The 26,419-nt window shown below is 49.6% G+C and overlaps 1 protein-coding gene and 1 long non-coding RNA gene across 3 annotated transcripts; both read right to left on the bottom strand.

Annotated features, from left to right (window-relative positions):
• Nucleotides 1–3,588: 3,588 nt before the first annotated feature.
• LOC138685023 (uncharacterized) lies at nucleotides 3,589–7,325 on the bottom strand. Its single transcript, XM_069781068.1, has 4 exons — nucleotides 7,315–7,325; nucleotides 5,853–6,519; nucleotides 5,004–5,316; nucleotides 3,589–4,707 (listed from the first exon to the last, which is right to left on the bottom strand). The coding sequence occupies exons 1-3, from the start codon at nucleotides 7,323–7,325 to the stop codon at nucleotides 5,254–5,256; spliced, it is 741 nt and encodes a 246-aa protein (XP_069637169.1). The 3' UTR covers nucleotides 3,589–4,707; nucleotides 5,004–5,253.
• A 122-nt stretch (nucleotides 7,326–7,447) lies between these two features.
• LOC138684481 (uncharacterized) lies at nucleotides 7,448–26,025 on the bottom strand. Of its 2 annotated transcripts, none has more exons than XR_011323773.1 (7): nucleotides 25,747–26,025; nucleotides 24,372–24,468; nucleotides 23,390–23,581; nucleotides 22,671–22,870; nucleotides 16,559–16,615; nucleotides 10,488–10,617; nucleotides 7,448–9,189 (listed from the first exon to the last, which is right to left on the bottom strand). It is a non-coding gene; the product is annotated as an uncharacterized lncRNA (long non-coding RNA). The 2 variants fall into 2 exon arrangements; XR_011323774.1 differs by having other exon boundaries at nucleotides 23,390–23,556.
• Between the last annotated feature and the right edge of the window lie 394 nt (nucleotides 26,026–26,419).

The raw sequence follows: 26,419 nt of genomic DNA, 5'->3' as shown, positions 1-26,419 counted from the left end.
AGAGAGCCCAAGTCCTGTGTTTTAGTGCTCAGAAACAGTGACCAGGTGCTGTGTTTTGGGGGCCTGGAAATCAGGCTCATGTGGCCAGTGTTAGAGCTGAGGAAAAGAACTTAAGTCCTGTGGTTTGGGGTCTTGGAGCACAGGTCAGGAAGCAGCTTTCTGGGCTCCCAGAAAGAGATGAAGAAGTGCTGTGTTTTGGAGCCCAGAAGGCCAGCGTTGGGGCTCAGAAACCGAGACTAAGTCATGCGTTCTGGGGGCTTGAAACCAGGCTCACCAGGCCCCACTTACGGCCGAGAGACAGAGCCCAGGCCCCGTGTTGTGGTGGCTCACAGCCGGGCTCCCCCGGCCGGTTTTAGGGCTCAGCCACCGGGCGCCGGTCCCGCCTTCGGGGGCTGGAAACAGAGCCCCAGCCCCGTCAGTCTGGGCTCCCACTGGGTGCCCGCGGCTGTTCCCAGGATCCCCCCGGGGCCCGGCTTGGCCGCGGCTGTGGGGAGGCAGCGCCTGCCGCCCCTCTCGGGGCCCCGGGCTGCCCCGGCCGGGCGGGAGCGGGGCCGGGCTCGGGGCACACACGCTGCCCGCCGAGCCCCCGCCGCCTTCCGCCTTTATTCCGCGGCCCCGGCCCGGCACCCCCGCCCGAAGCAGGCGGCGGCCGCCAGACTTCGGCCCCGGCACTCCCCGCCCGAGGCCCGGCCCCGGGTACCGCCGCTCTCCGGCCCTGGGCCGGCGTCCCGCCCGGGGAGAGGCGGACACCGGCCGCGCACGCCCGCGAGGCGAGGCGAGACCCAGGCCCAGGCCCCGGCCCAGGCCCCGGCCCCGGCACGGCCCTGGCACAGACCCGGCCTCGGCCTCGGCCCCAGCCCCAGGCCCAGCCCCACCTCACCGCCCTCCGGCACCGCACCGCCCCCGGAGAAGCCGCCGGGCCCGGCCGCGGTTCCGTCCCCGCGTCCCGAGCGACAGGTCCCGCCCGGCGCCCCCGACCCGGTACCAGCGTCCGCCGCGGTCGCTGCCGGCGCCGGTCTGGCGGCGGAAGAGGACGCGCGGAGGGGCGGGGCCTCGGCGCGCCTGCGCGGGGCGGGGCCGGCACAGGTGCGAGCGGGCGGGGCCTCCGTGCGCCTGCGCGGGGCGGGGCCGGCACAGGTGCGGCGGGGCGGGGCCGCAGGGCGCCTGCGCGGGGCGGGGCGGGCACAGGTGCGACCGGGCGGGGCCGCGGGGCGGGGCCTGGGGGCGCCTGCGCGGGGCGGGGCCGAGCAGATTTGAGCCCCGTCGGCCGCCGTCGGCCCCTTCCTCTCGTTCCCCCGCGGCGGCGGCGGCGGCTGGGCCGGGCCGGGCTCCCCCGGCGGGTCCGGGGCCGCGGAGCCGGGAAGGGGCCGCGGGGTGCTGCCGGCGGAGGAGCGGCGGGGCGCGGGGAATGAAGCCCGCAGGGCCGGAGCCCGGCGCCCCCCGCCCCGTCCTCGTTCTCGCCCGCGGCCGGGCCCGCCCCGCCGGTCCCCCCGGCCCGTTCGCTCTCCAGCAGCGCCCGGTCCCCCCGGCCCCGTCCCGGCAGCGGCGGGGCTTGGGGCTCCGCCGGCCGCTCTGGGGAGTGGGGAGCCGCGGGGTCCCGGCCCGAGCCGGGCGTTTCCCTGGGCGGAGAAGGGAGCCCCGGGGCTGCGGTTGTGGGGCCGCGCCGGGGCTGGAGCAGAGCCCGAGTCCCGCTGGTTTGGGATCAGAAACGGAGCCCCGGGGGGGCTGCTGCCGGGGACAGAGCCCGGGGGGTGTTGGTGGGAGTTGGGAGCTGTCAGGGAACTGTGTTGGGCTTTGGGGATGTTAGGGAGCTGCGTTGGGTGTTGGGGCACTGGGTGGTGGGGGCCTGGGTTGGGTGTTGGAGAATTGGGTGGTGGGGCCTGGGTTGGGTGTTGGGGGGGCACTGGGTGGTGGGGCCTGGGTTGCGTGGTGGGAGGTGGTGGGGCACTGGGTGGTGGGTGGGAGGTGTAGGGTTTGGGTGGGGGGGTGGGTGTTGGGGCTGGGGGAGGTGTTGGGTGGGGGGTGGGCAGGGTGCGTGGACCCCCACCGGAGGTGGGGGTCCGGTCGCGTTGGTCCCCGAAGCTTGGGAGGCCGGCATGCACCAGGCCGAATTAAACGTCTGAGATAGTCTCTGGGCGAAAAGGTGCTTTTCACTGTCGGTTTCCAACTCTTTGTTCAAGGGGTGTCCCACCCCCGGACCAGTGATTGAACAATAAACACGAGTCACTGCCTGTACAGTTTATGACATTTAATATTCATATTCAAATCATGACAGTGATTGATTTACGACCTTGCCAAAAGCCAAGATCGTTTTAACAAGCACAAGCTGGAGCTGGAGCTCAAACCAACTGGAGTCTATAACATGCTAGAAGCCCGAACCAGCTGGAGCCGTCCATGAGCCAGGGCAGAAGCAGATGAACTGGAGCTGGAACAAGGCAGAGCCATCCATGAGCTGGGGCAGAAACAACCAGCCTGAAGGTGGAGCTGGGCCTGAAATGAATGGAGGCAGAAACAAATGAGCTGAGGGTGCAAACGAGCCGGAGCTGAAAACAAGGAGGGAGCCAACATGAACAGGGGCAGAAACAACCCACCTGGAGCTGCAAATGAGCTGGATCCGAAACCAGGGCAGAAACAAATTGGTGCCACAAAGGAACTGGAGCCAAAACGACTGGAGCTGTCCATGAGCTGGACCTGCAAACAAACGGGAGCCTGAACCAACAAACAAACAAAAACATAGGGGCCCAAACAACTGACCCGAAACCACACTGACCTGGAGTTGCAGCGTCACCGCACAGGCAGCTCAGCTTCTACCTGGGGCTCCGCTCCCGGCGTGGCTGGGGCTCGTCCGTCCGTCCCTGCGCAGGGAGATGGGGGACAATCAGCTCCTGGCAGCGCGGCCGGGACCAAAGAGCCCGGGAGCTGCAGCTCTGCTTGGCAGCAGCAGCCCAGCACCACACATCCACGAGGGGAGGGGGGGAAACGGGGACAGGACATGAGAAACGTCCCATTTCTCCCCAGATCTGGCTGAACCCCCCTGCCCTGTGCAGCAGCAGCGGCACACACTGACAACCAGCAGCCCCGGACTGGGGACGGGGCCAGCACCAGTTCCCAATGCTCCTCACAGCCACAGCCCCCCGAAACGTGCAGCCCAGACCTGCCCGGCCCTGGCTCAGCGTGGGCTGCGGGGATGGGGACCCCCAGGTCCCCACCTGTGCCCACAAACAGCCTCTGGCCACGGGGGGACCCTGCCCGGGCGGGTGCAGGGCCTGGCCCTGCGGCGCTGAGCCCCAAGGGACACGCTCTGGCACCCGCACCAGGACCCCTCCTTCCCCGGGCAACAGGATGAGCTTTCCCACACAGCATCGCCTGGGCCACCAGCACCAGGACGGCCGTCGCCCGGCCAGACTGGTTTCACCGATGGGGCCGCAGGAGCCGGTATGGGTCCCTGGAGCAGCCTCTGCTCCCACCGCAGTGCCTTTTGAGCTGAGAAGTTAGCTTTTGAGTAAAATGATGGCTTCACATGGAGCCCAGACTTGCCCTGCTGTGGGATGCCCGAGGACCCCTGGTGCGAAGGCATCTCCCGCGCGGCCGTGCCGTCGGAGGAGCCCAGCCGTCCCCACCTCGGCTGTGGGGCCCCAGTGCCTCCTCCCGTGCCGGCTCCCCGCAGGCAGCAAAACCCGTCACCGCAGGCAAACCCCGCTTTTACGGGGAGCGCTCGTACTCACCGCAGGCTGTGGGCAGGCATGCGAGGTCTGCCGGCGGCTGTGCGAAGGCCCCTCCGCGGCTTCTCCACGGCTGCGGCCCCTCTGCGGCGGGTTCGGAGGCGGACAGGAGCCCCTCTTGTCGGGGACCGGACCGGGCAGGAGTCCGGCCTGTGGAGCCCGTACGGCCACTGCCAGTTCATGCTTTGAGCAGGGCTTGATCCCGCGGCTGAAATGGGGAGCTGCCAGGCACCCCCAGCCCCACAGGCCGAGCTGCAGCTGCTGCCCCAGACCCCAGAGGGTCGGTGCCCAAACCCACCGAGAAGGTCACCGGCCCCAGCCGGGCACCCATGGCGGGTCCCGCACCAGGGGGGAGAGGGAAAGGGACCACTCGCTTCTGGCTGCCCCATGCGCCTGCCCCGGAGCGGAGCGAGAACCGAGTGCCCAGGATGGGGTACCCGGCTGGGAAGGGGGGCTCAGCTCCTGTCAGTGAATCCGCAACCGGCCCGTGCCGACCCGGAGAGAGCCTGGGACGCAAAGTTCAGAATCACAAGAGGAAATACTTATCTGTGCGCTTGAGGTGTCACAGCCAAATCGGGGCACCCCAAACACGGGTTCACCCGGAGCTCTCGCACCTTTCAAATATTCAGCTCATCACTGGCACCCACACGAACGATTCCCAATCACAGAAAAACTCGGCACAGCAACTCGATTTCTGCAGCGTTCTTGCTGCTTGTCTGTGGATCCAGACGGCCCCAGAGTCCGTCTTGCCAGAGTCACTTCTCCGTGCCACCAGCCGATGCCGGGAGGGTTTCAAAGCCGCATCAGAAGGGCTGGGATGCCAGCGTTACCTCAGATGTCCTGGGGTGTCCTTTATCCTTCAGGGACAGCTCTCAGCTTCCACAAAGCGAAGTCCTCGAGTCCGGGGCTGGGCCGTCCTTCAGTTTCTTCTACTTCAGCCTGAGCACTACCCACGTCTCCAGTGAAACCCCACGGCCTCATCACTCTGTGGTGTAGAATAGGAACCAGTACAGATCAGCAAAGTTAATACGCTTTCATATGATAAAGACCAACCGATATCATCGTTAAGGAAGGGCATTTTCTTAACGGACCCCGGGCAGGGGGCACACGCAGCACACGCCGCAGCTCCCCCCCGAGGCCTCTCAGAACGAGCCCTGCAGGGAGGCGTCAGCCCCCAGGACTTCGGCCAAGGGATCTGCGGTAGCCCCTGACCCTCAGGAGCTCCACTCCTCTCCCTCCCCGAGCAAAGTCACCGCAGCTGCTGCCAAAGTCCCCACTCACCAGTGCCAGGAGCAGCCACAGCGTCAGCTGGTTCCCCCGAGCTGCGGCTGCCCCGACGCCGGCAGCCCTGTGAGCGAGCAGCCCTCGTGCCTGGCATGCAGCAGAGCCCTGCAGAGCTGCCAGAGCGCAGGCAGTGCAGCAACGGCAGCTCCTGCAGCCGGGAAACATCACAGCCGACAGCCAGCGCTGCGTCTGCCTGCGGTCACTTGTGGGCTCCCGGCAAAAACCCAGTGGCTGAGAGGCTGCTGGGTCAGGCACATGGATGGGAAGTGCTCGGAGAGGGACACGGCACAATAAAACACTCTGTTTGGGGCTGTGGGGGAGAGAGAAAAGCATGGTAAAAATTAATGCACAAATGCAACAACTGCTGTGCGAAGTCAAGACTTCAACCTTTAAGTTTCAACTTTACATCTCAACCGTAACCTGTGGCTAGCAAGCACACACAGGGGACTGCTAAACAGCTGATTAACACATCAGCTAACGAACGGTGTCAAGCAAAAGGAAACAGAAATGCATTTAATTATACCCTTGATCTCACCAGAACGCCTACAGAAAGGCTGTTCTTGTTTGGGTGACCTGAAGAAGCGCTGCACCAGTTCTGGTCCCTGCCCCGCTTGCCCCCAGCAGCGCGGGGGACGTGATCCCCCCCAGCTCCGGCCCCGCTGGGAACTAGCTGCAGCTCTTGGGTTTTTGGAGGAAGCAGCAGAAAGCATTCTTCAGAATAACTGCCAATACCTGAAGCTGGGAACCAGAAGAAACTGTGGAGAAAGCCAGGCAAGGGAAGACAGGTGGAGCCGAACGAGGTGCCTCCAGCTCCTTTTGGCTCTCCTCGTGCCTCCTAATACTCACCACGATCAGGGCAGTAACCAGCCTCTCCTCCCTGCGCCCCCTCTTTGGAGAGCCCCAGGAACGGCTGACAGTCCGTGGGTCATCCAGTCTCTGGGTTTGGGTGCCAAGACCATGTCCCGGTGTCCAGGGAACGCCCCGCCTGCGCGGCCCAAACTGTCCCGGCCTGTCCGGGGCTGGAAACGGGGGTAGCCCGGAGCAATCGAGATAAAACGTCTCGCAGTCTGGGGTCTCTGCAAATCCAGCAGCACTTGCGTTACGCGGGGACCACACAAAGCGCACCAAAACGGCGTCAGCTCCACCGAAGGGGACCTCAGACACGGCTCCCAGCCCCCGAGAGCCCTCCGGGCACGGCAGCACCCGCCGTGGCGGCCCCCGCCCCGAGCCCGCGCGGGGGGACGGACGCCCGTGCCCGGGGCCGCTTCGGCCCCCGGCGGGGACGGGCGGCGGCGGCGGCTTTGGGAAGAGGGAAAGCGGCGGCGGCGCCGACGGCAGCCGGGCGCGACGGGGAAGCGGCAGCCGCCCGGCCCGGCGTGAGCGGTGCCCGAAACGCTGCCCCGAGAGCCGGGTGCGCGGGTGCCGGTGCTCTAACGGACCCGGGACGCCGGCTGAGGAGCAGCGGTGCCGCCGCTTCCAGTCATGGACACCCCCTCCGGCCGGGGACCCCCCCCTTCCAGTCAGGGGACCCCCCCTTCCAGTCAGAGGACCCACCCTTCCTGTCAGGGGAGCCCCCCTCCAGTCAGGGACCCCCCCTCCAGAGACCCCCCGCCCCGCCCGTACCCGCTCCCGCCGCGGCGTCCAGCTCCGCTGAGTTCCCTCACGACCGCGCCCCCTGCCGGCGGCGTCCGGTACTGCAACCCCGGGGCTTGTTAAAGCCTCGGCGAGGGGGGGGGGATCGGCACACCCATGCCGAGCGGGGGCGGCCGCGACCCGCGCCGACCAATCAGCGGTGCCGGCGCCTGCGGCGACCAGCCAATAGCGAGGAAGGGCGGGAAGACACACCCCTCCCGGTGATGCCGCCCAGCGTTCGCCCCGCCGCGGCGGCCGTGGCCGCAGCCCGGCCCGTGTCCCCGGCTGGCTTGGCTCCGTCAGCCGTCCTTTGATAATTCCCTGTCCTCAACGGGAGGAGTGGCCGCCTCTGCTTGCCCCTACGTACCCTCTCAAAAGCCCTCGGCTGAGAGCGAGGGAGGGGGGCAGGTGCTGCGCCTTCCCCTGGGCGGTCGATTCCTCCCTGCCCACGGCCTACACGCACGAAGCGGCCACAGTTCCCGAATTCCCCCCCCTTCGCCGTAGGAAGGCAGGTGGGAAATCAGAGGAGGAACTCGCCGTGTTACCGAAATCCGGAATAAAACTCCTTCACAGCAATGAGAAGTTCAGAAGCAGGCACTTCTTTATTGCAGTGCTGGGGATCGCTCCACCTATCGCGTGCACTGGTCTAGTCTAACTGTGCACGTTAAATACACACCTGTTATACATAGTCACTAAATTTCTGGAAAATGTTATACATAATCATTAACTTTCCAATAAATCATTAGCATATGTAAATGTCTTTTCACGGAGGCGCAGTGAAGGTCTCTGGTGGTCTTCCATAGTCTTCCTCACTTGTCCGCTTCTTGGCCTCTCTTAGGCGATTCTGCACAGCACGATTCTCCGATTCTCACCATCATCTATATTAGTTTACATAAAAATGCATGTCTATTCTTAAATATATGTCTGTTCTTAAATATAACCTTTCTAATAAGTGGTCCTTCAGGCACACCATCTTATTAATATTCTTATGTTAAAACAATCATTGGTTAATCTCACTTAACTCTACTGATTAGAATCCTCAATAATTAGATCGAGGTGGGAAGGGTAAAGGGTTTCCAAGCAGCAAACTGGTGTCCATAACGGTTTCCTTAGTTTCCTAAAACAAAACACTACAAATCAACAAATCTTTGTCAAAGTTTCTGTGGTTAACTGATTTTAGACAATACTTGAATTCTTATGGTTACACATAGTACATTTTCTAAAGTTCCTAAGTTCCTATGACTACATTTCAAACTTAACACTCCCATACCTATGCTTCACAATTTTCTACTTCTTAATCAAACCAAACTCTTTTATGTGATTAAATTTTTATTTCTTTACCAGAATATTTGCAACAGCTGGACCGCTGTCCAGCCCTGGCACCCCCAAATCTTTTTTGCAACAGAGCCCAATTTCTTGTTAAGGAACACAAAAGCAGGGTGCGGGTGGGTGTTCCGAAGCTGACGGCTTTTGGTGAAGCAGTACCTGCTGGAGTGGCCCTCCGAGGCTGTTGCAAAGAGACCCAACAGATAGATTGTTTCTGGGTACCCATTTTCAACACACTTTACTCGCAGAAGGAGTGACACCCGGCAGCAAGCTGGAGGGAGATGACAAAACGTGACGCTTGGAAACACTCGGGAGCGGAGAGCAGAGGAGACTCGAGCTTCCACTTCTCTCCAAAGAGAGGAAGATGTCAGGACAAAGCAGACTTTACCAGGTAGCAGGACTGAAGATGCACGAGTCCAACCCCACACACCATTAATAACAACATCCCAGGGCAGTTGGCTATTATTATTGCCTGCGTCTATTACAGGGGCAGTGGAGGAGCCAGCAAGAACCTGCAGAGAAAACAAGTGCTGTACCAGGAGTGAGGTACTGTGAGAAAATCATTTCAGGACTGCCTGGAGGATCTGGAAGCCCAAGTGCTATTAGTTTTGATGAAAACTGAGTAACCCTCACCCTCAAGCAACAGCGTAGCAGCAGAAAGAAGCACAGAGAAGTCAGTTTTGTACTGACTAAGGGAGAACAAGATCTGTATTTCTCGGAAATGGATGCATCCATCCTGCAAATGAGAGAGAGCCGATAAAAGAATCTACAGATTGGTGTCAGTCTGCCACAAGTGAGGTTAAGCATAAAAATGAACCCAAAAGACAGGTTTGCAATTGCAGCAAGCTTCAGCTTTGTATGTGGTCATTCCCTCCTAAGCCGCAGTAAGTCAGTAAAACATCTTTCATAGTGAGAAATTAAGGCAGGAATCAATGCATGCCTAAAACCCATTCCAGCCAGATTTCCAGCAACAGCAGTCCTCCCTTGTCTGTTCAGACAGCTGAAGCCCAGCTGTTTTTTTAAGATGCTATGTTTAGTAATGTGCTTGGAAGCATCCAGGGCTTACCTGCACCTCTGATGTAGTCTCCCTGTAGCTGAAATGCAAGTTTCAAGGCTGTCACATTTCAGTAACGTCACATTTCAGTAATGAAGTCAAATGCTGAAGGTCTCAAGTGTCTCAGATCAAACTCCTCTGCTATCCAGCAGTCGCACTACATCTTACATCCTAAATGCACACATATCTTCTTCTGAACTCAGTTTCTAGAAGTAATGCTTCCCTCACTTCTTCCCCCCCCTAAGAAAGTTCGTACTCCCCAGACACCAACAAAATCAGCCCAGGCCCATTTTTCTCCCAGCTCTGAGCAACCTGTCTGACTTGAAATAAATCTCCAGTTACAGCTGTTGTCACTGGCTATAGAAAATTACTGTAGCCAAAACCAGTTTCCTTTTAAATTCTCATCTAATAAAAGATGGAGAAAAAGGGCAGTTATGCCATACCAGGAGGAAAGAAAGCATGTAGTGTAAAAGCTGGCTGTTTTAGTTTTTGAAAATGCCCTTCAGGAAACCTTTTCCAGTGTTCGCTCTTTTCTTGCCTGCACAGGTCAGAGCATATTTGCTCACACCCAGCGAATACCACCATGTCAGGATGGCTGCCCAGGAATCTCACCGGCTTTACTGAGAGTTGAGAAGTCTCAAGGGAGCATTTCTTTCAGGCTGAAAAAATCCCATATTAAAAATATTTGGGGGTACTGTTTGGTTATGTTTTTCCTAAGAAAAAGCTTTCTAACTTCCTACCTAAATTTGCTCATTGCCAGCTTATACCCAATAGGTACCCTTTCAAGACTTTCCTGTAGCTAAACATGTTGGTTTTCTTTCCTGGTAGTTACTTCTGAGATTCAAGAACAACAAAAAATGAGATCCTACCTCAGCATGTGCTATACAGGCTACACAGTGGGGAGCTCTTGGCAGTTACTCTCCTACAAAGGGCATCCTCTTCCAGTCCTTCAGCAGCATCTCCGTGAACTTGTTTTAAATTAACCTTTCCTGAATGTGGGGCCTTTGACTAATGCAGACAATTCCAGGCGAAGGCTTTCTAATACTCTGGGGAACTTTCAAAACCACCACCTCCGTCAGAAATACTTATGTCATGTTGTCCTAATATCCCACTAAGTTACTAACTCCCTCTTGCTTTCCTTGAGTTAATAAAACCAGAGCTTCTTTCTTCCCTGGTATTTCTTACTGATGAGCTCCCAGACTTAACAGACAGAAGTCATTGCTGTGACATAAATCGTGGCTTTACACTCAGTATGAAGGTTGATACTGTTTTTATTATTTTACCTGCCAAGGCCACCCTACCCTCTCAGCCAGTCCTCACGCAGTACGTAACAGTGTCACACACGCCTGTGACGCTGTGCTTGAGAGAACAGGTAACCCCCTCTAACAGGCGCGGTGGCAGACAGAAAGGAGGCAAGCTGCAACTCGCACACACACACGCTATTTGAAGGTAAAACCAAAAGCACTCACCCTGAACTGGATATATTTCGGGAACGATTGCTCCGGTATACTGAAGAGAGGGGATCATTATCCTCTGAGCTATCACAAGCGTCTACAGTGGCATCCCACGCAACAGCAATGTCACAGTCTGTTTCAGGCCCTACAAGAACAAAACCCAGTCTATAACCTCAAGTGCAAGCACAGTTCATCTCCTGTACAGCAACTTCCCCTTTAACAGCTGAAAGACTTTCAAATTAGAAGAAATTAGACCGCAAGATAGCCCCACGATGCATCAACACTTTGTGAGCCATTCTGAGGCAAAGAAAGCAAACATTCACACCACCACATCCGTGAGTAGCTCACCTGGGACACAAATCCGAATCCTGCTCTGCTGGTTGCAGATTCCCATACCTGAGGCAGCAGCACATCTTAGTGTACACAGACACACAAAACCAGCACTTCCAGATGAAGAGGGACATTTCAGTTTTTTCCTGGCAGAAAAGGTTTCTTTTGAATGAGGTGTTTCCAATTTCAGTTTATTTTTTTTCATCGTCAGGCCAGATGGGACTGTTACAAGCCTCATGATGTATTCTTGGGCGTATAACAAAACACACATACCTAATCCAAGTGTGAGATTGATGCTCTCATCCCTGTACAGAATCCACAGAGACCTCCTCGCTTCTGCTACAGCCATCCGTGCTGCTGGCTGCAAATTGTGACAGCCTGCTACTTGCACTTAATGTGCTTGGGATGGGTCTGGGATCTGGAAAAGCTGAAAGCATTTCTCCCTTGCCTGTCTCTCCCCACGTTTATTATTTTAAATGGGTCTTTCTAATTTCAACTGTTGTTGATTGATTTGAAGGACAGTAGGCAAATCAAGTAGTAAACATTCAGTTCGTACTCTGTGCCCATCAATTGTTTTCCTGTCAGCCTGGGAATTACCATGAGAAAAACAAGGACTGAACTCACCACATAGTCAGATCTAATGATATGGATCACAGAGGGTAACTCTGTTAACAGCACATATACTGCACACATGCTTCTCACTGCTCACCCTCACTGTGCCTTGCTGCAGAGAAGACACTCGGATACATCCTAAATTAGAGATGATGTTTCTGCCTCACCCTTCACTCCACAGGATGCTGCCAGCTTTGCTGGGAAGCCAGCACCGGAGATGACAGTGGAGAAGTCAGAGCTGCTTGGTTTCAGCTGCTGGTAGAGGCATTTGGGGTGCCCCACCAGGTCCCCATCACCTTGACAGCCTCACCTGGAGCCTCCTCCACCACCCACACACCCTTCCCCATTGGACCCAGATCTGCATTTAAGCTCAGATCACAGGGTTCATTTTTCACTTCAGTGGTAGCTATGTTGTAAATCCTCACTTTTTTTCTTTGTTGGTTTTGCTATTTTATTGCTCTCTTTATTTTCTGCTTTTATTTGGATAGTGTTATTGGAACACCTTTGATGCCTGCTTAAATACTGTGGGACTGTGCATGTGGAGGGGAGGCTTTTGTTTCCTGCTGTCATTAGAATTAAGTTTGTTTGTCTTCCAGTTTTATTGTAATATGTCTGCATTACCAGAATTAGTGGCAGTATGTCAATTAATGAATGTTTCTTTTATTTCTACTGGCTGATACAATAAGGTAGTAGCATGTTCTTTTTAAAGCATGCCTGTTAACTTTTGTTTACCGCTTACGCGTAGAAATACCCTGTCTGATTATAGCATTGTGGCAGAACTTCTTGTTCTTCTGATCATTAGCAAGGTTTCTATTACCTGTTTAAGCCTAGGTCAGATCAAGGGGTTGTTTTGGTAACCTATACCCATGGAGTGGTACTGTGGGGAACCCCTTGAGAGCAGGTGTGCTTTTTCCAATGTAAGTCAAAGCCCAGGAGCTTCTTTTCGTGCTCTGGATGTGGAGATGTAAATTGGGCATGGGGCAGTCATTGGCCTTCCTGAGATTCCCTTCTTCCAGCTTTTAGCTATATGAGGAGGGAGAAAGCTCCTAGTTACCACAGTGGGATGACTATTACCAACTTTGGCTGTAGGATCTGGGTGGGACTTGGATTTTGGGGAGGCAGAAGGAGATAAGGCAAAACCTGTCATCTCAAATGCAAGGGTCAAAGAGTTTAACCTGGGCCATATAGACTGGGTTTTTTCCCCTGGTTCGTGCTGCGGATTTAAAAGCTACCCTTGCCCTCTCTAGAGAGGCTGTAGCTCAGCATGCAGGATGAGCCTGTGAGAGGCGCATGCTGTGCTGGGGAACACTGGGTGCATTGGGGGTGGCCCTGGACTGCTGTTCCCCCCCACCAGCTATAATGGCTGGGGGTGAGTGCCTGAGGGCTGGCATCCACAGAGGTTGCCGTTAGTCCCTGGCCCTGATAACAAGCTTCTGAAGGCAAAGAGATGCCTCAAAAAGAGCAGAAGGGGGAGGCTCTACAATGAAACACATGCAAGAAACCCAGCCCTTATGTACAAACCAGGCATCCCCCTCCACCCCAGGGCAGCGGTGGCTGAAGGTGACAACCCTCTAGCCCCAGGGCTTGGCAGCTTGGCTTTGGGCTGTCCTCTCCAGTCCCTCCTTCCTCCTCCTCCTCTCCCTCCTCCCTGCATCAGGCAGGAGCCGCAGGGTCTCTTCCCTCTCTGCTGCGCCTGGGGCTGCAGCCTTCCTCCTCAGCGCACTGAACCAGCGGCTGCTGCGGAGCTCTGGCACCTGTAAGTGGGGGTATCCTGTGTGAATGGGGTGGGGGGGCTACTTTGAACTGGGGTTGGGCTGTTCCTCCCTCTCGGCCGTAGCTGGGAGCCGAGGTAGAACTGCAGGTGCTTTGTTAGCAACAGGTTTTTGTGTCTGCGAGGTGGGATGCTGACCCTGCTGCTCTGAGGTGTGTGGGGGGGTGTGCCCCAATTTATTTGGGCTGGTAACAGTGCCTGCATGGGGCTCCTGGTGATGCCAGGCATCTGCCTTCTGGTAAGCAAGCCCCCCCCACCCTCCCTTGGCAAGCTGCTTAAGTTGGTCCCAGAGAGTGCAAGGCTGCAGTACTCACCAGTTCATGTCCTGGGGGGGGATAGGGGGGTAGATGCCTCTGGCCCAAATGGGGTTCTAAACCTGGGATACACACACGGCAATACTTCCCCCCCCCCCCCCCCCCCCCCCCCCCCCCCCCAGCAAGGACAAGGCAGCTGTGTGGCCAGCAAGAACCACTGTGTGCAATGGGGGAAAGCATCTGTGTTGCTGCTGCTGCAAGCACCAATCTAAATGGGCTGGCTGCTTCATGCCTGCACAGAGCTCCAGGTTTTTATAAAGATAAGCCTCTTGCCACTACGAGCACTGCTCTGGAAGAGGGGTGACTAAAGCCATTTGGATGACTTGCTTTGCTTTTTCCTGATTGACTCTACAAAAGGCTGTCAATTTAAAAGGGCTGAAATAGTGTTGTAAGGGTTAGTTGTCAAATGCTGCTAGTTAACACAGTTGCCCTGCTGAGTCTCGGAAACTTATATGCCAGGAATCAGCGTTATGTTAATTTTGCTGTGAATGCAGGTGTGGGAAGCCTAGTATGGTATTTTAGAGCAAGTTTTGTGTTGACCCTACCTCTAATAGTCCACACTGTATTTCTGTTACTGCTAGCAGTGTAACTGTGTTCAGATAAAACACCAAATGTGCACAGATGTACAGTGGAGAAATCAACCTGAATTTAAATGTTATTTTGAAGGGAATCAACATGAAAACTCTAAAGTTACATTTGGGATGTTTTAGGTCAAGGACAACCCCTTTTAGTCCAGTGAACTACTCATTTCAATCGGAATAGCTCACCAAGGGCTGACTGTCATTTTTTTCCTCAGTGACTTAAGTTTTACAGGCTTTTTTTTATATATCAATAGCAGACTACCTCCACTAGGGGAAAAGTGTCTGGAGCTTGAGGTACTTTTTGTTATGTAACTCTATCTACAGAAGACTAGTGCCTTGTTCTTGAAATCTGAACCATACTCAGGGGCTGCCGAGTATGACATGCCATGGGATCAGTTTTGAATATTTTGCTGTAGAGAGGCTAACTAATTGGAGGCAACTCCCTGCAAGGGAGAACCAGTTCTTGAGGCTTGCAATTAGGTAGCTGTAAGATGGCATCTCAAACCAAAGGAACAGACCTGTGCTGCTGCTTTTCTCAAAAGGATAATCTTAGCCAGGTAAACCTACTTGCAGTCCTTGCTGCTTGAGGCAGAGCAGCAATCTGATTCTTTTCCCTTATGGCTATGACACCTCCCAAATCTTGGCTTAGTTTACCTTATGCCTATTGCACATCCTAAATTCTGTGGTGTGTTGATGTTTATCTCTCTTTTTTTTTAATGAGCATCTCAGTAAAACTTATTTGCTTCCACAGAAATCCAAGACTCCTGAAGGTTAAAAGTTGAATCTATGTACCATGTAATTTGGTAAGCAACCTAACTATGTAGGCCTCAGACTGAAGTGTACATCCTGCAGATCCTCATGTGATGGGCTTCTGTCACCCTCATTCGTGGTGTCTGCATCTGGACTTACACTTTTGCTGAATGCACTGAGGCTGATGATATAGCGACATACAGCAGTGCTAAAGGCGAAGGTACTCACAGGCTTTTTAAGAGGGCTGTGGAGAGAAGTGGGTAGCAAACTGCCTGGGGTGATGTGGCTGTTGCTGCTGTATGAGCTTGCAGAGTTCCATAAAGGAGGAACGAGAAGATGGGGAGAAGGCTGGTACAAAGCTCGAAGTTAATTGACCTGGGTCAACTGTTTCTGTGGTGTTGCTCTACTGATCTTGTGACCTGTGATCTGACCTCATCAAGCTATATCAATGGGTAGTTTTTATGTGAATCACAGTGCATGTGAAAACTGACCCTGAACTTGCAGTTCTTCATTAGATGAGGATGTCTGTATGGTACAGCCATTGCCACTGAAGAAATAGAATGGGATTGTCTACACTGGCTGTCGCTGCTCATGGGACTGAGGTACCTCAAGGGTAAACTGGATGTAGGCTGAGTCTAACCGGGTCATGGCCAACAGGACATCTGTGCCTTGACCCACTGACCTGCTGAACACCCTGAACTCCTGCAAACTGAAGGCAGGACTCTGTGTGTACTGGGTGAGAATTCCATTGTTTATATGGAAATATAACAGTTGGTAGTCTGGTAGTAGCTGATGCCAGTATTTGATGCATTAATGCCCTTAAACCAGGAGAGGTGGTTATTTAATTGTATAATGACAGGTGACTTTATAGGCTAAAATTATTTCCCACATGGCCTTAAAATTTAAGGATAAGGTGTCTGAAAATTTTGCCTTGACCTCTGCTTGTGGCAGGGTTACTTATCTTGAGCCTGTTGACTATTTCCAGCTTTCTGGCATGGTAAATTAAATGTTTCAAGAGTCCTGCATTGACAGAGAAGCAACTGTCTCTCTTGAAGGAGATCATTAACTCTCTCTTTGCAAGGAAAGAGTTACTGTCCTGTTTGTCTTCAACTGTCCCTAGAATTGAAGCCTACAATCCTGAGACTGTTTCATTAAAATGCTACTAGTCAGGTGACCCTAGTCAATATGGTTAGAGGGTGCTTGTTTTGCTGCTGCTGCCTTCCAGTGGATAAACCTAGGTTGTTATAGCAACTTGCTGGTAGCAGTGTTATGATATGGCTGGTACAGGTTATGTTATTTAAGGTACATAATCAAACTCAGAGGTGAAGATAGCTTAATGGCCCATCAAATAAACTACACTTAAGCATAAGCTGCTTTGAATACTGAAGCAAATGCTATCGGGAACAATCATGACACACTTGAGTTTCAGCTATCACTTGTTGAACAGAATTGGCTTTAGGGGAGTGGAGAGAGAGCATGGTTCAACATGTGAACTTGGGTTTGTTGTGATGGAAACCTTAGAGTGCAGGGGCAAAACAGAATAAACCCTTTTTAGAGCTGAAATACATACGCACAGTTAACTTGCAATAGGTGCATGCAATGGTAGTTTCCAGTAGCTATTTTCATTGAGGTCTTAGGGTGGTGGTAACCTGGTGCAATAATATTAATGCTAATCAGTGATAAGATGGATCCTCAGAGAAGAGGAGATGACAAAGCAGGACAGGATACCGTGTCACTAGTGGTGCATGTCGCACTCCCCTTGATCCCTGACAGGATGCCATGTACCTGGAAAAACACAGGAAAGGGGACATGGATGACTCTGTGGGGAATAGGCTATGTTTGGACAGAGAACGACCTCAAACTCGACAGCTTGAACCCCACAGGTTACTAATAGGTAACCTCTTGGCATGATAGGAGTATGTAAAATTTCTGACCTCTGTTAGAGGTATTTATCAATGTTGTACAGTTGAGGCTTAAAATTTGAGTGGTGTTAATTGCTCAGAGCATAATGAAATTAAGTCACCGAGGCAGTAAATGGGAATTCAAGAGTACTAAATGGATTCAGATGAATAGAGCAACTCACAGAAAGAATCAGTGGATTAATCTGTAAGTGAGTATTTAAAGTAATTGTGTAGATGTAGATGCTGGTGTGCCAAGTCCATAAAAGTGAACAGTTAGCAAGTAGGAAGGTATAGGAAGAGTTCAGTCCACTTTAATCTACTGTCCTTCTACAGACTATTAGCTCTTTATAGAGAGGTGCTACTATGCAGGTTAAACCCTTGCTATAAGCTGATAGAGAGGGGGTTTTTGTGTTTAGTTTATACAGTTATTTAAGATTAAAGGTAGTGCCTCTGGACAAATCTCACCTTTGGTTGCAGCTAAGCGTTAAGGATTTGGCACTGACTTGCTGCATAGATAATCCACCTATTTTGCCCTTTGTCAAGGCAGACTGTTCTGTTTAATTTTTAGTGAAGCCTAATCAGGTATTCCACTACCTGGGAACTTCTGTGAGGAGGTAAAATGCTATTTAATCTTAATAAGCTCTTAGTGATCCCTGATACAAACTGCAAACTATGTAAACTCTACAATTAGTTTCATGTTAAGCATGCAGCTGGCTGGGTTTGAACTAGTATATACCAAGCAGTAGGGGGCTGGGGAGTTAAAGGATGTATTTTTGAGCTACAGCCTCCAAAACCATGTCAGTATTATGACACTTCAGGTATTAATTGCATGTGACAGAAAGTCACCCTAAAAGCAGCATTAGCTCAAGCCCTGGCTGAGAACAAGCAGGGCTTGTAGCTGTTGTTCCAAGACTTACTTCTACCTGGAGTAGGCTGAGTTTTTCTTATGTAGGGGGAACAGCTTATTCTTTTTTTTAAATGGTATTTCACACACACCCTGACTTGTGTGTCATCACAGCAAATATCTCGAAGGAGGGTGTTGGTCTCATAACTCTGGACCTGTTACTATCACTTTTGTCAAAAATGGATGCTTATTGGGTAGCTTCACCTGGCTGTGATATATACTGCCCTTCCCCCTTGATTTATAAATAAAATTCTTGTATGTAGACCAAACAGAGATTCTCAGCATGACTATTGTATTGAGGTGGGTCTTCCAGCTAAGGAGAAGAAACAAATATACTCCAGATCATGGGCTCTGTTTGCTTTCATGCTTATTTCATATTGGGCAATAACACTTCCATGCTAATATAGATAGAAATCAAATAATTATATGGCTCTTGCTCATTTTTCACAATAAGCATACATATAATCTAATGCAAAGAACCTTTGTGATGTGCTATTTGCATTGGTATTGTTTTGGTTCCGGCTGTTGGCAGCTCACATGTTCTTAGGTAGGAGAAAGGAGGCTGGGAAGGGCAAGAAAAATTCTTCACTTCAATACGTCCAGATAGAAACCAATTTTCTGGGTAAAATAAATCAATAAATAAAAAATCCATTTACCTTTCAAGTTCTGTTTTTTATAAAGTTTAAAAAGCCATGCAGGAGGTTGTCATAAACACTGCCAAAATCTATTGTCCCAGCCCTTGGTTTCATGAAAAAAATGCTGTCCTGTTAGGATTGAAACATCAGTGTTCTGATGTCTGGGCTGAGGTAGCACTTCAGGAAGCTGTCACAAGCACACTGATTCTTTAATGCTCTTAATTTATGCTTGTATAGAGGTGTTTGGGTTTTGGTTGTTTGTTGGTTTTTTTTAATACTGGTTTTGTACTGAGTTTGCCTTAGTGAGAGTAACTATTTGATGGCCAATCAGATCACAATTTTTAATGCTGGACTGTACCTGGAGGCTTGGCTGCAGTAATCACTACCTGCATTTGCATTTTCAGTTCCTATTCTGCTGGCATGAATTTTGCCATCCTTTGTTGCCTACACAGCAGTACCCGTCTCCCGGTAGGCTTCTGTAGTTACCATAAAATACAACTTTAATTTGGATACAAAACATGAATTAAGGCTTATAAATGGACAGAATTTTTTAAGTGTTATTGTCAAAATAGAAGTAATTTTTCAGCTGTGTCTGTGTTTGATCCAAGGAGCACTCTGACAGTCTGAGCAAATTGTTCTGTTTTGGGAGCTAAACCACTCGCACTGTTCCCAGTTCTTTCTGGGGTTTGCCTGTGAGGCAATGCTGGGTGTTCAGCTGCCTGGAGCAGTTGAAAGCGGGGAAAGGAGGGGTGGGAAATTGGGCTAACCTGCTTAATTATTTACTTGGGACCCTGCCTTCCCAACAGCATCATTCCATGTCACAGAATGGAACTTTTTAGAGGGACAAGTACATGGTGTGTGAGGAAGCACTTAACTGCTTCCTCCGAGGCTCACTGCAGAGGACACAATACAGAGCAGATTGGTTTGCCATATGTCTTGGCAGCCTGTGGCTCTGCAGTGGACTAAAACAGAACACGTCCATGCCATGTTTGTGTACGGACTAATAACTCTGTGTCAGTGAACCTTGGGCTGAGTTCTGGTCATTCACTCTGCAGTGATTACAGCATCCTCTGTGCCCCCCCCCAATCTGTGGGGGAGGCATAAACTATACCATGACAGTTCCTGCTTCTCTCTACTTAGTGAATTAGCTTGCAGCCTGACCAATGGGCTCCTAAATTGCTTATTTTGTTTGCCAATTTTATTTTCCACTGGGACTATCTCATGGCTGTCCCACCTCTCAGCTTATACCTAAACTATGATTATACTTGCTTCTTCCTTCTACCTACTTCCCCAATTACTCTGCTTACTTTCAATACTCCAAATGACACGGCTGTCATGTCTACCTGAGTGCTCTGACGAGGAGTGACTCATGCGCAGAGCCTTAACTTGCACAGAAGATCAGATGATTCAGCTTTCTGCCTACCATCCAGCTAATATTAAAGGACTAGTGATGGTAAAAATCAGCTGCTGTGCTGGAAGGTGGCAATTTAGGAGGCTGGTCTCCCATTAGTGGGGAATTTAGTGCTGCAAAAAGCCCGGCACTGACCATTTAACTGTTCTTATAGCTTAATCCACAACACTTACTGCTAAGTGCTTACTGGAGTATCTCTCCAGTGAAAAAAGCTCAGACCAGTTCACATGATTTTTAGTGGGGGTCCCTGGCCACTTACCCATGACAGATGGGAAGCCGCTACTTAGAGATTGGATCCCAGGAGAACTTAATTGAAATAGTTTAACTCTACTGAAATCTTCTCAAGTAGGGACTTATTTTCCCTTCTGAATTCAAGTAATACATTAAAATGGACTAATACAAGCAAGGTCTAAGGAGGTAGCAGAGGGTGTTAAGCATGTCATGTTCAGTGTGTGGCTCACAGGACTAGTGGACATGTTTGATCAGCCAGCATTAGTGAAGGAGAAGAGAGATCTGACAGGTTTGCTAGCCTACTTTCAAAGCACTGGTAATGCTTGCTGCACTCGGTAGCTATGCGTGTTACTGGTGAACAGGGAGAATGCTGCTCTTGCTGTATTAGCTTTCTTCTACAGTGCTTTCTTCGAAGGTTTAGTGCTCCGCCACAAAGACCCACATAATTTAATGAGAAACTCATCATCTCTCTGCTCAATGCATGTCTGAATAGCAAAGGTGAGGTGGAATGAGTGCGCTTGGCTTTCTGCACGATTCTGGCTTGTTTAGCGTAGCAAGCCCAGTACACTTCTGGATAGTCCTAGATTATGCAGTGAGGTGGGGATGAACACTCTAAAGGGAAGGTACCTTAAGTATTAATATCTTTGAACGTGTCCTAAGCAGCAGGTAAATTGCACTAACTTACAAAAGGAGATTTCTCGGAGTCCTCGTGTTTTCAGTATAATAATACATCAAGAGAACAAGAGCCGTATCAGGGGGCGTAACAGAAACACAGGAAGTGTGTTCTAATACCTTCACTTAGCCTCAGTAAGAATAGCGATTGCTCTGAATTAGGTTCTGTGCAATTTCTAACAGATTTTCTCTCATACGTCCTAGGCTTCTGACTTGGCAGCTATTAATTTAAGGCTTGGGTGTAAGTCTCTGTTATCATGACCAGGCCAAGCCCTCTACTGAATGCATTTGTGTAATTTCCTTGCACTCTACTCAACCAAGAGCCTTATGATTATTTTCCCCTGTGCTGCTGGCATTAGGGTTAGTACCATCCTTGTTTCTCAGCCTGCTGCTGGCCAAGAGAACTAAGGCTAAAAAGACTCCTTAGATTCCAGTTGCAAAAAGGCCACTAATAGATGCAAAACTTTAAGACTTGGGCTGTGAGTGGTCTTGGGGGAATTCTTCTGAAGATGACAAAAAGCTATTTCCAAGTATAAGGGAGCTAAAATCTTATGACTTGCTAGGCAGCTTAATAAAATGGCTGGATAAGTGTGCCTGTGTGTGGAAATCTTACTTTAATCTCATTTCAGGGAACAGTTGGCTGAGATTTTAGTTAAAATTTAAAACAGCCTGTGACACATAGAATAGGAAAACTTTAAATTCAGAAGCTTAGAGCTTGACTAAACATTAAGCAAAAACATAGGGGTAAAATGACAAGCAATAGGTAAGCAGCCTAAGCTCTAATTCTCCAAGAATTCACGTATGCTATGTTACAGCTATCATAATATAACACGCATGCAGAAAACATTGTCTCTATGTTGCTTTGCTACCAAAGTGTTAGGTAACTTTCATCTTACTGTATAACCAAGTACTCACTCAGCTCATGTTAAAAACACTGTCACTGTATCTGTTCATGCTATCAATCCCTGTTCTTCTTGTGCAGTATGTCATACAGCTTCATAATGGATAAAAAGGCAAAACAAGTAACTGACAAACTTCCACACCATATTCAGCTATCAGCCACATGAGGTACTTCAGCTTTTGAATGTTTTTGGGCAAACTGGTAGAAGACATCTATGTGCTTGAAAGGATAAAATGCACACATTACCATCTTAAGGTCAGCTAATAGCAAATGACAGAAAATGCTTAGCTATAGTAAGGTTTTGCTATGGTAAATTTTCTGCTTTACTCTTCCTCATTTAGTGTGGTAATAAACCCCATGTTTGACAGGAAAACTGTGTCATATTATGTGAATGTCAGAAGAATGAAGGCAGGGTGGGAAAAATTATATATTCTAGAGAAATGTAACAGACTTGCTGTGAAATGCCTTACCTTCCATTAGCATCTTCTGATTTACATTTGAGATTTGGCTTTTTGGTGAAAGGTTTTATATTCCCACCTCAAGTGGATGAGTAATCTGCAACTAGTCTTGTTTTGTTTATTATAGCAATCCTGCTGCTAGCACTGCTTTTCATAATTAGACAGGATAGGAAAAGTTTAAGATCTTTTAAAAAAAACAAAAACCTTTGACAAAATATTTTCCTTGGTCCCAGCTCAGGCTACCCAGATAAATGACAGTTAGGGGAGGATAAACAGTTTCAGTCCATTCATAAGAGCTCGGCGTGCAACTTTAAGATTGGTATGTCTCCCTGGGATTGCTCATTTAAAAATGAGATATTTGCTTCTCATTGTATACTTGTTTTTCTTCATAGAAGTAAACGTCAAGAAGAAAAAAATTTTATATTGCAACTTGCTATTTTTAGTGTAGCTTTTCTTTCACAGCTCCTTTTTCCTAGCTGAAAGCCTACAGCTTCCATTGGATATTCAGGGCTTATTTTGAGGTAAGACACTCTGAGGTATTTCATATCAAATATCATCAAAATGCTGATGCATGAAAAAGTAAATAAAATACTTAAAGTTCTGCTACCTTAATTCATAAATATCCTCGGAGTTTGTACTTTAAAGTTAAAGTCTTGTATTACACAGACTGAACACTTCTGCTTATATGGGAAGCTGACATGAAGTACAAAATGAAGTTAAAACATACCTTAAAACAATTTCCATGAAGTTAATGATACTCTGATGGAATCTTGACTTAGGAAAAAGGCTGTCTTGCCTGTGGCATTTATCTTGGCAAACCCAGGTGCTCCAGTTTGTTAGCGACAGCTTCTGCGCTTCTGCCTGTCACGTACTTGAGCTTCAGTCTGGAACTTGGTGTTTGGCTGTTGTTGAAGCCTTGCTCTTTCTCTGGAAAAGGAAGCAAAGATAAGCCCTGCAACTGCAGACGTACATCATTCGTGTCTAACCTACTGAAATGTATGATGCTATGCTAAACTGTTACTGAAATTTACAGCAAAATGGGAGAATGTATTGCCACATTTTACCTTTTTAGATTAAATGACCCCTTATCTTACAATATTTCCCTGTAGGTCATACTTCGGAGCCCTCTGGTCTGTCCTGTGACTTCCTATAGACTTATAGAATCGTTTAGGTTGGATAAGATCTTTAAGGTCATCGACTCCAACCGTCAACCCAACACCACCCTGCCCACTCAACCATGTCCTCAAGTGCCTTGTCTATGTGTTTTTTGAACACCTCCAGGGATGGTGAGTCAACCACTTCCCTGGGCAGCCTGTTCCAATGCCTGACAACCCTTTCAATACAGAATTTTTTTCTAATATCCAATCTAAACCTCCCCTGGTGCAACTTGAGGCCATTCTCTCTTCTCCTATCACTAGTTACTTGATAGAAGAGAGCAGTACCCACCTTGCTACAGCCCCCTTCAGGTAGTTGTAGAGAGCAATAAGGCCTCTCCCCTCAGCCTCCTTTTCTCCAGGCTGAGCAACCCCAGTTCCCTCAGCTGCTCCTCATAAAACTTGTGCTCCAGACCCTTCACCAGCTTTGTTGCCCTTCTTCCGGCGCTTGATCCAAATCTGCGTTGAATTAAATCGACTAGAACTAAATACAACAAACGAAATGAGCCCCGAGTACTGCACAGCGTGGAAGCGTTTCATGTATTCTGTAATCTGCTGTCCTGCTTACGTGCTGTTAGGGTGCCTGCCACTTTTGTACGTCATGTTGCTGTTGCCTCCTGTTGAGCTGATAGCTTGGTACAAACCCCAGATCCTTGTCTGTAGTACTACCACATGGTCAGTGGTTCCCCTGGTTTTTTCCTGCCTCGCTGCATACTGCTGTGCAGTGTGTCCCTGTCGAATAGCATTTTGGTTTTAATCTGGTTTCCACAGGAAATGGTCTTTTGCAACCAAAATGCCTGGCTGGCAATTGGACTGCTTTGCCTGCTATTGCTTCCTCCAAAACCATCACTTTTCATTAAGGCAGAGGTCACCTGTGACCACTTCCCATTCTCCTACTACCTTACATGCCCCTCTTAATTCTTAAAAATAGCTGCTAATAGCACTTCACTGAGTTGGGAATGTTCACAGTTGAACTTCTTACATTTTTTTTAGGCAAGAACAATTTGTTTGTCTTGGTCAATAGCTTTTTCTGATCCACTGAGCCACAGGATAATCCATGCATTTGTCTCTTCTTTATTTCTAAGACACTTACAGAATGAGGTACTGCTATTTTTGCCATACCTCAGTGGCTGCATTTTGCAAGCAGGATTTTCTAACTTTCCAGCAGACCAGAGATGCTATCATTTTCCAAGGTCTCCAGGAAATTTCTGTAGTTGACCCATTACTGAGTATAAAGCTCAGGACAAGGGAAGAACAATTTTTTTAGCACTTACCACATTAAACTTTCTTTTTCCATGACAACAAGCTTCTGTTCTTCATGTCTCTGAAGGGTCCTTATCTTTGTTTCAGCTTCTAAAGCCTCAGAGGATTCTGTGATGAGATTTCACACGCACAAAAATCAAGACAACAAACCCAGATGGCTGTGCACAAAGGTGAAGCAGTGTTGGCTGGCTCCAGTGGTTACTAGACTTCCTCCATGTGGCCAACAAAAATAACTGCATTCACTTCATAATTACCTTGAATTGTTACTGCAAAAACAGAAAGTAGATTTTCCATATCCAGTGGCATGAGATTGTCCTGGTTACGCTATAAGACTTTATACTGCATATTTGTATATGGGTGTTGTTAACTGGGATTTCAACAGTATATGAGCCTCGTGTTTAAAAACCCAGTGTGTGGGACAGGGCTAGTGGAGACTCTTGCTTTACTTCTTTGCAGATTTTCCTCTGATATATTAAATAAAATAGGGAGGCCATGCCCTTATCAGATTAGCGTGTAGAAGCAAATTACTTTTATTTATCATTTTGTAATGTTTATGCATTGCATTATTTTTCCCTTTTCTTAGATGACTTATGTTTGTCTTCTGTGCCTCTCTCGATTATTTATCACTGTCTGTTTTAGCTGGCAAGTACCTTGTGAAAACACAAGGCACTGCCTTCATTTCTCCTTCCAGCCAATCCTTTTCCACCTCAGCTTCAATTTGATAAAAATCCGTGTACCTTTTCCATTTCCTGTAAGCTACAGTATTTGTATGGCAAATTCACTGTGTTTGCCACAGCCACAATGCTACAAAATTTCATTAGTGCAACTGTGATCAGACTACATAAGACAAACAGTTTTGCCTTGAGGCTGTTTGCAACTTCTTGTTCATCAGTTATGAACAAAAACTATTCCAGAGTTCATTACTGAAGAGATTGAAAGCTGTTGCTTTACAACACATTGTCAGAAAAAGAGAGAAAATCCAAGATATGTGTCCAAAGAAAAATTATAAGTTATTCCTCCTGCTTTTAGAGTAATAAGGTACCATTTCAGTTGTCTTAATGGACAGAATTATAAGTAATTGATTCACTAGAATACTGCCATTGGAATGACCCACAAGGGTTTGTACTCCTGGGTCCAAAGCCGCATATTAGTACTACCCACGTAACAATGTGTACTCGTAAAAGCCTCGCAAAAGCCTGTGTAGCCCATGAATGGTTGTGTATATATGGTGCAAAGCAGCAATAAAACCTGAACCACAGATATTCCTTCTCTGTTCTTGCACAGAGGAACAGGGCATGGAATGACAAAGAACTTCCCCCTCATACCATCAAAGACCCCTCAACCTCTCAAAAAGCCAAACGACAGAAGGCAAGCAAGGAAAGCCACCTCTATTTCATCTGCAGGGCTGCTTCATGACAGCACAGCTCCTCTTGGTCATGGGGACTGGGAACAAACACAGCGTGAGGCAAAGGCTGTCTTCCCCAAGCTGGAATGTCTTTTTTGCAACACGACCTCTGGGAAGCAAAGGATTATAGAAGAAAATTAGCGTTGATTTACAATAATAGTAGTAAAAAAGAATACATTTGTGGCCATCGTATTTGCAGAGAAATGCTGGAGAACAAGAATTTAGGTGGAACCTCAGAGAAACCAAAACAGAGGAGCCAAATACATGTTTATTTCTATTAGAGGATGAGAAGGGGCAGATGGCCTGACTTTTTCCAGACTCTTGGGATTGGGTGTATTGCTACTCTTTGCTAAAATTTTCAAAACCGGACTGGAGACCTATCAAGAGCACAAGTCTTGTGCTCACTCTGCACAGAGCAGAACTCCCATTTTATCACAGAGCAGCATTTACTCTCTGAAATCCAGCAATTAGCCTAGTGTAGCTCCATCCCTTGCTTCGTTTGCTCCAAACGTCTAACAAGTGTCAGATTACTGGCACCATCAGCTCTGTTTCTTGCTATTTCACTTCCCCTGTGTTAAACCAAGCTCCTTGTTTACTCTCATCACTAGCCGTCAGGAAAAGAACGCTTGACCGCAAGAGCCCTCGCATTTCTAA

The sequence above is a fragment of the Haliaeetus albicilla genome, chromosome 1 (assembly GCF_947461875.1).
Source record: "Haliaeetus albicilla chromosome 1, bHalAlb1.1, whole genome shotgun sequence".
NCBI lineage: Eukaryota > Metazoa > Chordata > Aves > Accipitriformes > Accipitridae > Haliaeetus > Haliaeetus albicilla.
Note: the sequence above shows the minus strand (reverse complement) of the source record. Positions and strands in the feature narration are given on the sequence as shown.

Bases quoted from the DNA above. Each gene is read 5' to 3' on its own strand.
- LOC138685023 (XM_069781068.1), bottom strand. The intron at 5,317-5,852 runs GTGAGTATTAGG...TCTCCCCCACAG, and splicing joins TGGTTACTGCCCTGATCGTG to CCCCAAACAGAGTGTTTTAT.